This window comes from Balaenoptera musculus, chromosome 2, assembly GCF_009873245.2.
Source record: "Balaenoptera musculus isolate JJ_BM4_2016_0621 chromosome 2, mBalMus1.pri.v3, whole genome shotgun sequence".
Taxonomy (NCBI): Eukaryota; Metazoa; Chordata; class Mammalia; order Artiodactyla; family Balaenopteridae; genus Balaenoptera; species Balaenoptera musculus.
In genome coordinates this window covers 171,380,720-171,396,278 of record NC_045786.1, presented here as the reverse complement: position 1 = coordinate 171,396,278, position 15,559 = coordinate 171,380,720, and the positions used below count along the sequence as shown (strand labels likewise).

At 43.2% G+C, this 15,559-nt stretch overlaps 1 protein-coding gene across 1 annotated transcript in view; it reads right to left on the bottom strand.

Moving 5' to 3' along the window:
- The window catches only part of WDR25 (WD repeat domain 25), a 134,499-nt gene that overhangs the window by 2,593 nt on the left and 116,347 nt on the right, over positions 1-15,559 (bottom strand). The window contains exon 4 of the mRNA XM_036842621.1: positions 1,142-1,312. Within this exon, the coding sequence (XP_036698516.1) occupies positions 1,142-1,312 (171 nt within the window). The remainder of the gene's footprint in view (positions 1-1,141; positions 1,313-15,559) is intronic.

The window sequence follows — 15,559 nt, the reverse complement described above, 5'->3', positions numbered from 1 at the left end:
GCCGGGCCCTCCCAGGGCTCATCTTTCTCAGCGGGTTGCACTAGAACCCTGAAGTGACGGTCTAGAGGCAGGTTGGCTCAGGGTCACTTAGAATCCTCTAAGAACAAGGGAAAAAGCAGGGAGAGGAAGATGGTGTATATATACACCTGACATATATTTTTAAATTCAGGGTGGCAGCACCAAAGAGATTAGCCATAGCTAATTTGAAATCTTAAAAGACGATGGTGGGTGGTGATAGTGATGTTGGTGATGGCGGTGATGATAATGATGGTGGTGATGGTGATGGTGATGATTGAGGATGGTGGTGATGATGAGGATGATGGTGGTGATGGTGTTGGAGATGGTGATGGTGGTGATGGTAGTGATGATGATGATAGTGGTGATGGTAATAGAGGTGATGGTGATGATGATGGCGGTGATGGTGGTAATACAGTGGTGATGGTGATGGTGATGGATATGGTAATAGAGGTGCTGGTGATGATAGGTAGTGCATTTTATGGAGAACTCCCTGTGCCTGGCACTGTGCTAGATTCTTTATAAGTATTTATGTCTTTTAATTCTCAAAGCCATTCTATGAGGCAAGAAACATTCTCACCCTCAGTTTACGAAGAGAAAAATGAGAATCAAAGAGGGTAAATAATGGGCCCAGGCCCTCTGCTTGTAAGTGGTGAATGCAGGATTTTAATGCAGGTGGTCTACCTTCGGGGTCCCTGCTTGAACCCTTGAGTCACAGCCCCTGCCAAAACCACTGAGCAAGGGCAAGGCGGAACCCTGCAGGCTGGCTGGGGTGGCGGAGGGAGGGTAGGGGTGTCTCGGGTGTGCGTCCACGTTCCCGTGGATCTGGACGGGGCCGCCCCTCCACACCCTTACCCCGGGGCCAGGCTGTGCTGGGCGGAGGACAAGTGAGAGGAAGTCACTCCGTTAGGGAGTCACTCCGATCTGGGAGCCAGTGGAAGTTTCTCTGGGCAGGCCTGGACCTGCATTTTGCCTTCCCCGACCCTACAGATTTCAGGCAGCCCATCTGTCTCCAAAGGTCCTGTCTGCTGAACCATCTCCTTAGAAGTGACCTGGGACCCCAGACAGCCCGGGACTACACAGATGCACCCTGAAACTGAAAGCAATGCCAAACAGGGTTTCTCACGTGGAAAATCTGGTTGGAGATTTTGGCGGAGCTCCGGAAATCCCAGGCAATAATGGTGCGGTCGGCAGAGTCTCGGCTCGAAGCATCTGTGCTGCTCAGAAACTCGGAGCCTTCCCGGAGGAAGAGGATGTCCAAGGTCTGCTGGATGGTGGCCTTGTAGCTTCTCACCACCTGCAAGAGCGGGCGCCCGTCATGCCGGTGGGCCCCAGGGGTACAGGGCGGGTGCCCACACACAGGGACAAGGAGGGCCACTGAGTGCCCTGAGCGCTGGAGAGTTTCGAGAGGCTGGTGCTGGAAAACGCGCCCCCAGGCTGAGGAGCCCAAGCGTGGAGGTGGGGCTGCTGCGGGGTGACCTCAGGACCTGCCCCGTGATACCTCCACAGCCTTGCCTCCCCCCACGGACAGTCCTCCGCGTCCCACGCCCTCCCCACACCCACCGGCGCATGGGCCCAGGGAGGCATGAAGATCTCCCCAGTCAGACTGGTCCCCTGGAGAGCAGCGGGGGCCCAACGAAGGAGAGCTTAGGGAAGGGCCCACGCCTAGCCAAGGGCACCTAAGGGCACCAGTGACGCCCATCAATACCAGGGCCATACTCTGTGCGAGGGCCTTGCTTCTGAAGAGGTCACGTAATTCACAGCTTTCAAAGCCTCAGCCTAACGTCCCTGGAGTGGTAAGTGCATCGTGGGAGCCAGTGTCCTCGAGCCCATGGAGCCAGAACCGCAGCATGTAAGTTAGCTTTAAAGACACTCTTTCTTTCTTACGTCATCACCAACATTCCACAGCCTCCTGTCTCTAAACTAACGCAATTAAGCGTCAAGCTGTTGTTCCGCTTTCTTCAGGGCATTTTCTCACATGAACCTTCCAGCCTACAGCAACTGGGCTGGGCAGGGGCGGGGTGGGGGTCCCAGCACCCGGACTAACACGTACCTCCATGCAGTAAACTCCTGCGCAACACAATTTTAAATTGCAATAGTGATCACCCGGCCGCGGGCACAGTGCCTCGGGCCCGCCTGCCGGGCCTGGCGGCCTGTTTACCAGCTCCCAGGGCGCCACCATGTGGCCACAGCATAAACACAGCTCTCCGGCACCTCGGCAGCCGGCCGTGAAACGAGCTGTCTTCATACTTATTTAAAAACTGGAGTTTAGGGGCTTCCCTGGTGGTGCAGTGGTTAAGAATCCGCCTGCCAAGGCAGCGGACACGGGTTCGAGCCCTGGTCCCGGAAGATCGCATGTGCCGCAGAGCAACTAAGCCCGTGCGCCACAACTACTGAAGCCCGTGCGCCACAACTACTGAAGCCTGTGCGCCTAGAGCCCGTGCTCTGCAGCAAGAGAAGCCACCGCAGTGAGAAGCCTGCGCACCACAAGGAAGAGTAGCCCCCGCTCACCGCAACTAGAGAAAGCCCGCACGCAGCAACGAAGACCCAACGCAGCCAAAAAAAATAAATAAATATAATTTAAAATAGTAAATAAATACAAAATAAATAAAAAACTGGAGTTTACAAACTTTCAAATGTTTCAGACCTAGATTTTCTATCATCCTCTTTCTAATATACATAAGTCAAATTCACATTAAATGCAGCACTCCATAAGTCCAATTTAGACAGAGGGGTATTTTGAGACCCATTCTCCAGATGCGGAACACTGAGGCTCAGAGAGATACAGGGATTTGCTCCAGGGCGCAGGGCCAGGGTGTGGTGCTTCTCTGGGGCCCACATCCCCGTCTCCTGCTGGCCAAGTCCTGCCTCAGTAAACGCTGGGACAAATTCCTGGGGGAGGGTGGGGAACAAACGATTACCTTCTCTGAGCCTCTTCAGAAGCAGCCCTCAGCTAGGGCGATTTCAGGGTGGGCCCCCTGGAGCCTGAGGAATAGTCCAGGGGTAGAAAAGTGAGGGCAGCCCTGCAGGCCTCTGAACACTGGCCAGCCTGTGTAGCTGCTCCCCAGGCAGCGTGGAACTGCCCACCTCCCTCCCTCCCTTCCTCTCCCACTCTGTGCACCAGGATCCCACATGCCCGCTTTGCCCTTCCAGGTAGCCATGAGTCTCCTGGAGTGTGGACTGGAAGGAAAGCTCCAGAGCTGTGCTGCTGGCAGATGCTCTGGCCTGCCCAGTCTGGAGCTGGGGCAGCGGTCTAGAGCCTGGGAGGGGACGTGGACCACCAGAGTCCCCAACATGTGCTCTGATAAGTGCACAACATTCCAACTCAAAGAACAGCGCTGTCCCAAGGCAGGGTTTGGAATCTGCTCTGGTGGGAAGAGAAGGGAAGGGAGGGAGCAAGGCCCGTCATCATGGCTCCAGATCCATCCCCTCCTCCCATCCCCAGCGCCATGGCCACCTCTGACTTAAACCACTCTCCCCACCAGCCACCCCAGGCCTCCATCTGCCAAGGCCATATGGGGCCTGAAGGCCTTCCTGCCGCCTTTCCCGAAGCCCTCCCCATCACCACAGGCCAAGCGAGGAGCAGGGAATCAAGGATGGCAGGGGCAGCAAGTGCCAGGAGAGGAATAAGTCCGGCCCAACTCACGTCCGTAGATGTGGCCTGTGCACTGAGGAGCGTCTCCTCCCGGGCGGTGGGGACACAGCCCCAAGAGCCCATAGGGAATGGCTGCCGATGGGCAGGACCGTGACATCCGTGGGCACCTGAGCCCCTCTCCAGCGGCGGCACCTGGATCCCCACACGCACTTGGGAAACACACTGACCCAGGAAAGCCTGGAGGAAGAGGAGGGCCCATTGAGTTCCAGCCACTGGCCGGGGGTTTCACAGAAATCATCTCCTGATGGCAGCAGGAGGAAGCTGCCCCCAGAGGGCGGTGTCAAGGCCCAGAGAAGCGATGTGCCAGGGGTCCTCGGCCTGTCCCCGGCAGAACTACCCACGTGCCCACCAACACACCACCTGCCTTTTCCAGGAGAACGAAAACCCTTGTTCTGTACACTTCCTGAGAATGGATGGAAATGGCCCAATTCATTAGGGCGTCGTAAAATCGAATGGCCGGGAAACAAGCCGTGTTACGGGCGATCCCTGCCAATAACGCTGCTGTAAGTGGAAGGCTGACCTTTGAAGTGATTGCCGCTGAACATGATTTACTTGCCTTCACAACTGCTACTGCCCCGGGAAAGAGCAGAGGAGCCATTTGTGTGTCTAGCTGGTGGGTTTTATGGCAACCTTAATTACACCGACAGCTGGTACGTCCCATCCCAGGGGCGTGGGACAGCGCTACACGGGCTTAACTAGCTGGATCCAGAGGGAACCTCACTCAGACTCTTCTGGCAACCAGGGCCTCTGTCGGCAGACAGTTGTAGACACTTGGCCAAAAGTCTACGGCTTTGGGAAAAATGGAAGACGTGATCAAGACACGTTCAGGTGTGATGAAAATCACTGAATATCCTTAAAATCTTGTCTGCTTGGCCCACCAAACAGACCTGGGTAACTCTGGGCTGCTCTGGATTCATCCGAAGGCTCACCTACCCCTTCCCGGGGCCGTGCCACTTCCGAGGTGCGCGGGGTTGGGGGCAGGCTCCGGTCCTGGCCCGCTGCCGACTCACCGTGTGCCTGGGGCATCCCTGCCCGCTCCGCGGCTGGTTTTGAGTCAGCACCACCAGGGGCCTAGACCGGACAACAAGCCAGCCTCTCGCGTCTATGCGCTGCTGGACCCCAGAAAGAGGGAGGGCTGGGGGCCCCAGTGCCCCCTCCCCTCCACCCCGGCCAGTCCTCTGCACCCAAGCCTGGAGGGAAAGTGAGGGAGACACTGCTCTGGGCCCCCCAGGATGGCCGAGGCCACCTGCCCGCCCCACAGGACTGTGAGTTCCTGGGGACAGACGCCTGTCACATCTCTGGGGCACCCTTGGCCAGGACGGGGTCTGCACACTGCAGGCATCAGTAAGTTGTGCTGAATTAAGGGCTGGATCAGTGAATGAGCAGATAAACAAATGGACGGACGAACGAAAGGACAACTTGAAAGGTCTCTGGCTGCCAGTAACAGGCGGGCCCTTGGGGCTGAGGCAATGCACGTGGACCTGCTGCCACTGGCTCCAGCAGGCGCCCTGGGAGACGATGTTCATTCACAGGCCCCCCGTGGCCCTCGGCGTGGAGACAAGGACCTCCAAGACCGTGGAGCGGGGAGGGGAGGGAAGGGCTCAGTGCATGCATGCCACCGCCAGACATCGGGAGGCGGGAGGGCCAAGCTCTCAGGCGGACACCCGGGTATCCGCACCTGATGGCCTATCACTGGCTGCGCGCCGCTGGGCAGGCAGCTCACCTCTCAGCGCTTCAGTCTCCACACCTATAAGGTGGGGCTGATAGCAGGACCTACAGCTTGGGCGTGAAGGACGGTGACAGGCCTGGCCAAGCGGCCAACACACAGCAGATGCTCATAAACCTCTTCCCAGGCCGGCCAGAGCTAGTCCCTGGGATGGAGCTGGGAGTCCTTGGGCAAGTCCCTTCTCCCCAAATTTCAATTCCTTCCCCTTGAATATATTGGTCTCTTCAGATTCTAAGATGCGAGGAGTCTCTGCACAATGGCAAACTGGAGAGGTGAGTAAAGAGCCCCTTTCTACGGTTGTAAAAGTAGCCAATCACATGGGATAGTGTACACCAAAAGTGCTCTGTGGATAATTTTTTTTTAAAACAGAAATTTATATTTAAAAAAAAAGAAACTATACAAATATGAAAAGAGACTATGATTGAATTTTTCTACAGTCTGAGAGTAGGGGAAACTTCCCTGGTTATCACTCCAAGGCCAGAGCAATAAGAGAAAAGATGCATAAATCTGGCTACATGAAAATAAAGTAGTAGTAATAATAATAATAAACATTATTGCACAGCATAAAAAACAGGTAAATAATTAAGAAAAATAGAAAAGACAAATGGGAGAGATATTTGCAACTTATATTAGAGGCAAAGGTCACTGTCCCTAATACACAGACAGTGTCTAAAAATCAATGAAAAAGACCAAGAGCTCTGCAGAAAAATGGGCAAGAGAAGTGAACAGAGAGTTCATATGTGAGGGCATGTAACTGGTCCTTCAGTCTTGCTCATAAGAAACGAAATTTTAAATTACATGGAGATATCATTTCTTACTTATCAGATTAGAAAAGCCAGAAGTTTGACAACACACTCCGTTAGGTGGCTGTTGGGCATTACTTACTTTGCACACTGCTGACAGAAATGCAAAATGGTACAGAGCCTATGGAGAGAATTCGGGCGACACCAAGCAAAACATCATGTGCCTTGTTACTCGGCAATATACATAACCCAGCAACCCGACTTGTAGGAACTGATCCCAAAGTTACAGCAGCAAACACCAGAAAACATAAGCACAAGGCTGCTGAAAGCAGCACTACTTGTAAAATTAAAAAAGCAGAAATAACCCAAATGTACAAGAAGGGACCAGTTAAACAGACATCAGTCCAGACACACTCTGGAATACCATGTGTGCTGCTGTAAAGAGGGAGGCCCATCTCCCCGCCTGCTGTGGGCTGGCTTCCAGGAGGCACTGCTCAGTGCAAAAGCAAGGTGGAGAGAAAAAGGGCGTACAGTAAATACGAGAGGTTTGTGTTTGCTTCCATAAAAACAGTAGAAAGATAAACCAGAAACTAAATAAATAAATCAGTCAGACTGCTTCTAGAGGGGAGAGGACAGGATGAGGGAGACAGGGCTAGAGGCAGAAAGTAGAGGATTTCTATAGAGGGGCAGACAGTAAATATTTTAGGGTTTGGAAGCTACATTTAGTCACTGTTGCATACTCTTCTGTGTGTGTGTGTGTGCGTGTGTGTGTGCGTGTGTGTTACAGCCATTTAAAAATGTCGAAACCATTCTTAACTCAAGGACCATACAAAAACAGGTCGTGCCAGATTGGGCCCATGGGCTGTAGTTTTCCAATCCCTTCTCCAGAACCATGTACGTATTTTATAAAATTATACAACAAAATTAACTTAAAAAGCAGGCTCTAAAATGTGAAAGCAAAATTAAGCAAATGAAACTAAACATGTATTGAGTTGGTAGCTTAATCACACAAATGGGATTTATTTTAAGAGACAGTAAAGCATAGTAGTTTAAGGCAGATCCTCAGTTGAATATACATTATGAACAGAAAACCAGTAATCTGATGGTAAACCCTAATTGGATATACCTTGTGGACAAAAATAACTGTGAGAAATCTTCAGTTGTTTTCAGTCATCACATTGCTAGTGTCCACATATACCCAAAAAATTGTGGTAAGGAAGACAGAAATAAAATTTTTTCGGTTTAAAAGAGATCAAAAACATATAAAAACAAAGAAGCTAAAGAAAAATTCTGTAATGCTAAATTTGAATTGGACAAGTCAGCATAAACAATGATATATTTTTTTCTTAACAAGAAAAACATTTCTTAGCTCTGTCCACAGAAGAAGTCTAGAAACAATGACCAACCGCAACACTCAGGTTCTGGCCTCTAAACCCAACTAAACCCACAAGTGACACAGATGACAGAGCAAGGCATTACAATGGTCGTTACAACTATACATAACATATGTTTAAGAAGGTAGAGGGAAGACTGACCAAGGTTAGTAGAGACATGGAGGATGTATGAGCCCCTCATAGAATTTCTAGAGATGAAATGCACAATGTTTGAGGAAAAGATATATTAGATGGGATTAACATCAGATGAGACACTGCAAAAGAGAATATTACTGAACTAGAAGACATAGCGATTGAAAATTTCAAAACATACTGGAGAGAAAAAAGACTGAATTTTAAAATGAACAAAATCTAGTTTTAAACCAAAATGGAGCAAACCCACTATGGTCTCACTCTCTTTCATAAATTACAACTAAAAACTCTGGACGAAATTCAAGAAGCAACTACCTGAAGATTTTGAAAAGTAAATAACAGCTGATAGGTTGAAGAGGGAAGTCAAAATTTGAAGAAAGACCCATATGACAGGTAAGGTTCTAGTTTTTTGCTTGTTTGTTTTAGTTTTTACTTTTGGGGTTTGGGGGAGTTTTTTTGTCTTTTAACTCCTGATGTTGACCCACAGACAGACTGAATCAAGGAATTACATCGTAGACATGGACAGCAAAAATTCTGACATAAATCCATCATCCTGGCCAGAGCAACAAGAAAATGGGTCCTTGTAAGCCAGAGAGTATCGGGTGAAATCTTTTAAATATCTCCTTGCTCTCCTAGCCCTGCCCTGACTCCAGTCCCAACAGCTCTGGCCGTGCAGCACAAATACCTAAAAACCAGAAGGGAAAAAAACCTGAATAGAAGAACTGGGAAAAGGGAGGGAAATTCATGTTATTTTTTCCTCTATTTTCTCTGGCCAATTTGCTTTGAAAGGGATCCCGGTTATGGACACTGTGTGACAAGGGAGAAGGCTAACATTCTGAAAGAACTCCATTGCTCTGGGCAGAAGAACCAGGAAAGGAGGCCCAGGGAAGCCAGGCAGCGTGGGAGAAATTCCGAAGAGGAAATAGCTGAGAAGGGAATCCTCTACTTCTGTATACGAACTGACACACATCCCAGGACAATCCCTAAGCTACACGTGCATGGAACATGGCCAAAGGGGCACAGCTAAAGCTTTGAGAGGTGGAGTACCATATAACCGCTGCCCCCGTCTGAAACCAACCCTTTAGTGGCTCCGCATAACAAAGGTTTTGAATACAGAACTGAAAATGGAGCCACTGCCCACAGGAGAGAAGGAACTTGCAATACGAATCTAACAGGCTTGGTTGCCTGTTAAGACAAACAAATCACTATTCTCTACAGGATTTTAATAGGACCTAGGATCTTACAACATAATGTTCAAAATATGCAGGATATATTCTGAAATTACTTGACACACAAAAACCAAGAAAATGTAAACAGTACCCATGAGAAAAGAGAAACCATATATGCCAACCCTGAAGTGACCCAGATGTTTGACCCATATTATCAGACACATTTAAACAGCTATTAAACAATAATCTTCAATGAGATAAACACCCTTGAAATAAATGGAGAGATGATTTCAACAGAGAAACAGAAATTATATATATACTTTTAAGTAGAAATTTTATAACTGAAAAGAAAATTTTTTAATCATGGGATAAGCACAATAACAAAATGGAAGTGACAAAAGAAAGACTTAGTGAACTTGAAAAAGGATCAATAGAAATAATTCAATCTAAAGAAAAAATAAGCAAAGACTTAGGAACCTGTGAGATAATATCAGAAGCTTAAATATTTTTGTCAATGGAGTTCCTGAAGGGGAGGGAAAAGAGAGCAGTGCAGAAAAGAAATACTGACTGAACATGCCCAAATTTGGTGAAAGGCATAAATTTAGAGTCAAGAGATTCAGCAAGCCACAAAGAGGGTAAAAATCAAAGAAATCCAAGCCCTTACACACCACAATCCAATTGCTGAAAACCTCAAAGAAAAAAATCTTGAAAGCACCCAGGGGAAAAATTGAAACATTATATGAACAACAATTTAAATGCTGTGGATTTCTCATCAGAAACCATGGAGGTTAAAAGGCAGTGGGACATACTGAAAATGGTGAAAGAAAGGAGTGTCAACCCGGAATTTTACAGACAGTAAAAATATCCTTCAGGAATGAAGGTGAAATAAAGACCTTGACAGATGAAGAAAAACTAAGAGAATTTGTCATCAGCAGACCTGCTCTATTTAAAACAAGCACTAAAGGAAGTTCTTCAAGTTGAAGAGAAATAATAGCAGAGGAAAACTTGGAACTTCGGGAATGAAGGAAGAACAACAGAAATGGCATACGATTGGGCAAATATAAAAGGTCATTTTTCTCCAGTTAAATTCTTTAAAATATGCATGACTGTTGAAAACAAAAATTCTAAGTCCTTAAGGCAGAAAGAAAACTATACCAGACTTGAATCTACACAAGAGGATGAAAAGAAGCAAAAATAGTAAATACAAAGGGAAATAAAAAATACTTTTCTATTATTAAAATATTTTTAAAATAATTTGCTGTTTCTAGCAAAAATAATAACAATGAATTGTAGGGGATTGTAATATATGTACAAGTTAAATTTATGCCAAAAATAGCACAAAGACCCTGAGGGGTGAAATTGAAAATCTGTATATTGTTCTAAGGTTCTCATACAATACAAAAAGAGTTAAGACTTGAAGGTAGACTGATGAGATAAAAATGTATATTATAAACTCTAAAGCAACCACTAAAAATAAACCACAACACAAATCCACAGATAATAAAGCAACAAAGGAGATATGAAAAAAATCACAAATTAAAAACTAAATTAATCTATAAGGAAAACATAAAAGGAGAAAAAGGAATAGATGGAACAAACAAAAAACAATAGCAAGATGCTAGATTTAAACCCAGCCATATCAATAATTACATTAAATTAAAACAGGGTAAATACACAAGTCAAAGGAAAAGATCGTTATATAGAATTAAAATGAAAGAGCAATACCCAACTAAATGCTGTCTATAAGAAACATGTTTTAAAAATAAAGACACAATAGGTTAAAGTAAAAAGATGAAAAAGATATACCATGCTAACAGTAATCAAAATAAACCAGGAATGCCTGTTAGTAACAGACAAAGTAGATTTCACAGTAAAAAATATTTTCAGGGATGAAAAGGGTCTTTCACAATGATAAAAGAATCAATTCATCAGGAGAACATACCAATCCTAAATGTTTATGCACCTGCTAACAGGGCTTCAAAATAAATGAAGGGAAACTAACAGAACTTAAAAAGTAAATAAAACAAATTTACGCGTACAGTCACAAATTTCAACTAGCTGCTCATAACTAACAGAACAAATAGAAATATCAGAAAGGATACAGAATACTTGAATAACACTATTAACGAACCTGAGATAATTGACATTTATAAAACATTGCACACAACACAGTAGAATATACATTATTTCCAAATGCACACAGAACATTTACCAAAATAGACCATGTTATAGGACATCAAACAAATTTCAATAAACTTAAAAGGATTCAAACGTACAATGTATGTTTTGTGACCCCAATGGCGTTAAATTAGAAATCACTAACAGATATGTGGAAATTTCCCAAGTATTTGTAATCTAAACACTCTTAAATAATCCATGGATCAAGAAGAAATACAAAACGTAATTAGAAAGTATTTTTAACTGAATGAAAACAAAAAACAATATATCAACAGTTGTGTAATGCAGCTGCAAAACCTAGAGGAAAATTAAAAGCACTGAACATCTATAATAGAAAAGAATAAAAATCCCAAAATAATGACCTCAACTTCCACTTTATGGTGGAAAAAAAAAGATAAACCTAAGTTTTAAGCAGAAAAAAAAATGTTGAAAAGCAAAATTGATCATTTTTTAAAATAAAAGATATAGAGAAAAATCAGGGCATCCCTGGTGGCCCAGTGGTTAAGAATCCACCTGCTAATGCAGGAGACACGGGTTCAATCCCTGGTCCAGGAAGATCCCACATGCTGCAGAGCAACAAAGCCCATGCGTCACAACTACTGAGCCTGTGCTCTAGAGCCCGCGAGCCACAACTACTGAAGCCCGTGTGCCTAGAGCCCGTGCTCCACAACAAGAGAAGCCACCCAATGACAAGCCCACGCACCACAACGAAGAGTAGCCCCCTCTCCCCTCAACTAGAGAAAGCCCACGTGTAGCAACAAAGACCCAACACAGCCAAAAATAAATAAATAAGTCTATTTTTTTAAAAAAGAAATAGAGAAAAATCAATGATACAAAAATGTATACTTAAAAAAGATCAACAAAATTGATAAATCTCTATCCAGACTGATCAGAGGAAAAAGAGAAAAGACTCAAATTACCAATATCAGGAATGAGAGAAATGAGGTGACATCACTACAGATTATACAGATATCTTTTAAATAATTAAAATAGTATGAAAAACTTTATGCCAAAAAGATAACTGATGAAATGGATAAATTTCTTGAAGGATACTAACTACTAAAGGTCACTCAAAGAGAAACAGAAAATTGGAATAACCTTATATTTACTAAATAAATTTTATTTGAGGTTTCAAATCTTCCCACAAGGAAAATTTCAGGCCAAGCCAGTGTCATCACTAGTCAATTCTAGCAAATATTTATGGAATAAATAATATCAATTATACACAAATTCTTCCAGAAAACTGAAGAGAAAGGAACACTTCCCAAATTACTTATGAGGCCAGAATTACTCTGATACCAAAACCAGACAAAGATATTATAAGAAAAATATAGATCAATACCCCTCATGAACATACACTAAAAATTCTTAACACATTTTACCTAACAGAATCCCATAAAGATATAAAGAAGATAATGTATCATAATAAAGTGAGATTTATCCCAGTAATACAACGTTGTTTTAATACTTGAAAATCTATCAAGAAAATCCACCATATTAACAAAATAAAAGAGAAAAACCACACTATCCCTTCAATAGATGTGAGAAAGGCATTTGACAAAATCTAACATTTATTCATGATAAAAACTCTCAACAAACTAGGAATAAAAGGGGATGTCCTCAAACTGGTAGAGGCATCTACCAAAAAACCTACAGTTAACATCATATGTAACTATGAAAAAGAATGAACTTTTTTTTTCTAAGATTGGAAAGGCAAGTATGTCCATTCTCACCACTTCTAAGTCAACATTGTTCTAGAGGTTTGAGCCAGTGCAATAAGGTAACAGGAGGAAGGAGGAAAGAAGAAATTACATCCAAATTAGAAAAGAATTAAAGCTGCCTTTATTCACAGATGACATAATCATCTTTGCAAAAATAGAACCTACAAAGAAGCAACTAAAACTAATAAATGAGCTTAGCACAGTTGCAGAATTCAAGGTAAATATACAACTATCCACTATATTTCTATATTCTAACAATGTATAACCAGAAATTGAAATTGAAAAATACTATTTACAATAGCATAAAAATATATAAATACTTAGGGGTAAATCTAACCCAAAAAAATGTGATGGAGTTGTACAATAAAAACTACAAAACACTGGTGAGAAAAAATAAAGGTTTAAATATATGGAGAAATATACTATGATTATGGATTGGAAGACTTGAAGTTGTTAAGAATTCAGTGCTGACATTCACAGAAAGATAGACAAGATGAAAAGGCAGAGGGCTATGTACCAGATGAAGGAACAAGAAAAAACCCCAGAAAAATAACTAAATGAAGTGGAGATAGGCAACCTTCCAGAAAAAGAATTCAGAATAATGATAGTGAAGATGATCCAGGACCTCAGAAAAACAATGGAGGCAAAGATCGAGAAGATGCAAGAAATGTTTGACCTAGAAGAATTAAAGAACAAACAAACAGAGATGAACAATACAGTAATTGAAATGAAAAACTACACTAGAACGGATCAATAGCAGAATAACTGAGGCAGAAGAACGGATAAGTGACCTGGAAAACAGAATGGTGGAATTCACTGCTGCAGAACAGAATAAAGAAAAAAGAATGAAAAGAAATGAAGACAGCCTAAAAGACCTCTGGGACAACATTAAACGCAACAACATTCGCATTATAGGGGTCCCAGAAGGAGAAGAGAGAGAGAAAGGACCAGAGAAAATATTTGAAGAGATTATAGTCAAAAACTTCCCTAACATGGGAAAGGAAATAGCCATCCAAGTCCAGAAAGCACAGCGAGTCCGATACAGGATAAACCCAAGGAGAAACACGCCGATACACATAGAAATCAAATTGGCAAAAATTAAAGACAAAGAAAAATTACTGAAAGCAGCAAGGGAAAAATGACAAATAACATACAAGGGAACTCCCATAAGGTTAACAGCTGATTTCTCAGCAGAAACTCTACAAGCCAGAAGGCAGTGGCATGATATACTTAAAGTGATGAAAGGGAAGAACCTACAACCAAGATTACTTTACCCGGCAAGGATCTCATTCAGATTCGATGGAAAAATCAAAAGCTTTACAGACAAGCAAAAGCTAAGAGAATTCAGCACCACCAAACCAGCTATACAACAAATGCTAAAGGAACTTCTCTAAGTGGGAAACACAGGAGAAGAAAAGGACCTACAAAAACAAACCCAAACCAATTAAGAAAATGGTCATAGGAACATACATATCAATAATTACCTTAAACATGAATGGATTAAATGCTCCAACCAAAAGACACAGGCTTACTGAATGGATACAAAAACAAGACCCATATATATGCTGCCTACAAGAAACCCACTTCAGACCTAGGGACACATACAGACTGAAAGTGAGGGGATGGAAAAAAGATATTCCAAGCAAATGGAAATCAAAAGAAAGCTGGAGTAGCAATACTCATATCAGATAAAATAGACTTTAAAATAAAGAATGTTACAAGAGACAAGGAAGGACACTACATAATGATCAAGGGATCAATCCAAGAAGAAGATATAACAATTATAAATATATATGCACCCAACATAGGAGCACCTCGATACATAAGGCAACTGCTAACAGCTATAAAAGAGGAAATCGACAGTAACACAGTAATAGTGGGGGACTTTAACACCTCACTTACACCAATGGACAGATCATCCAAAATGAAAATAAATAAGGAAACAGAAGCTTTAAATGACACAATAGACCAGATAGATTTAATTGGTATTTATAGGACATTCCATCCAAAAACAGCAGATTACACTTTCTTCTCAAGTGCCCACGGAACATTCTCCAGGATAGATCACATCTTGGGTCACAAATCAAGCCTCAGTAAATTTAAGAAAATTGAAATCATACCAAGCATCTTTTCTGACCACAACACTATGAGATTAGAAATGAATTACAGGGAAAAAAACCTAAAAAACACAAACACATGGAGGCTAAACAATACGTTACTAAATAACCGAGAGATCACTGAAGAAATCAAAGAGGAAATCAAAAAATACCTAGAGACAAATGACAATGAAAACACGACGATCCAAAACCTATGGGATGCAGCAAAAGCAGTTCTAAGAGGGAAGTTTATAGCTATACAAGCCTACCTCAAGAAACAAGAAAAATCTCAAATAAACAATCTAACCTCACACCTAGGGGAACTAGAGAAAGAAGAACAATCAAAACCAAAAGTTAGCAGAAGGAAAGAAATCATAAAGATCAGAGCAGAAATAAATGAAATAGAAACAAAGAAAACAATAGCAAAGATCAATAAAACTAAAAGCTGGTTCTTTGAGAAGATAAACAAAACTGATAAACCATTAGCCAGACTCATCAAGAAAAAGAGGGAGAGGACTCAAATCAATAAAATTAGAAATGAAAAAGGAGACGTTACAACAGACACCACAGAAATACAAAGCATCCTAAGAGACTACTACAAGCAACCCTATGCCAATAAAATGGACAACCTGGAAGAAATGGACAAATTCTTAGAAAGGTATAACCTTCCAAGACTGAACCAGGAAGAAATAGAAAATATGAACAGACCAATCACAAGTAATGAAATTGA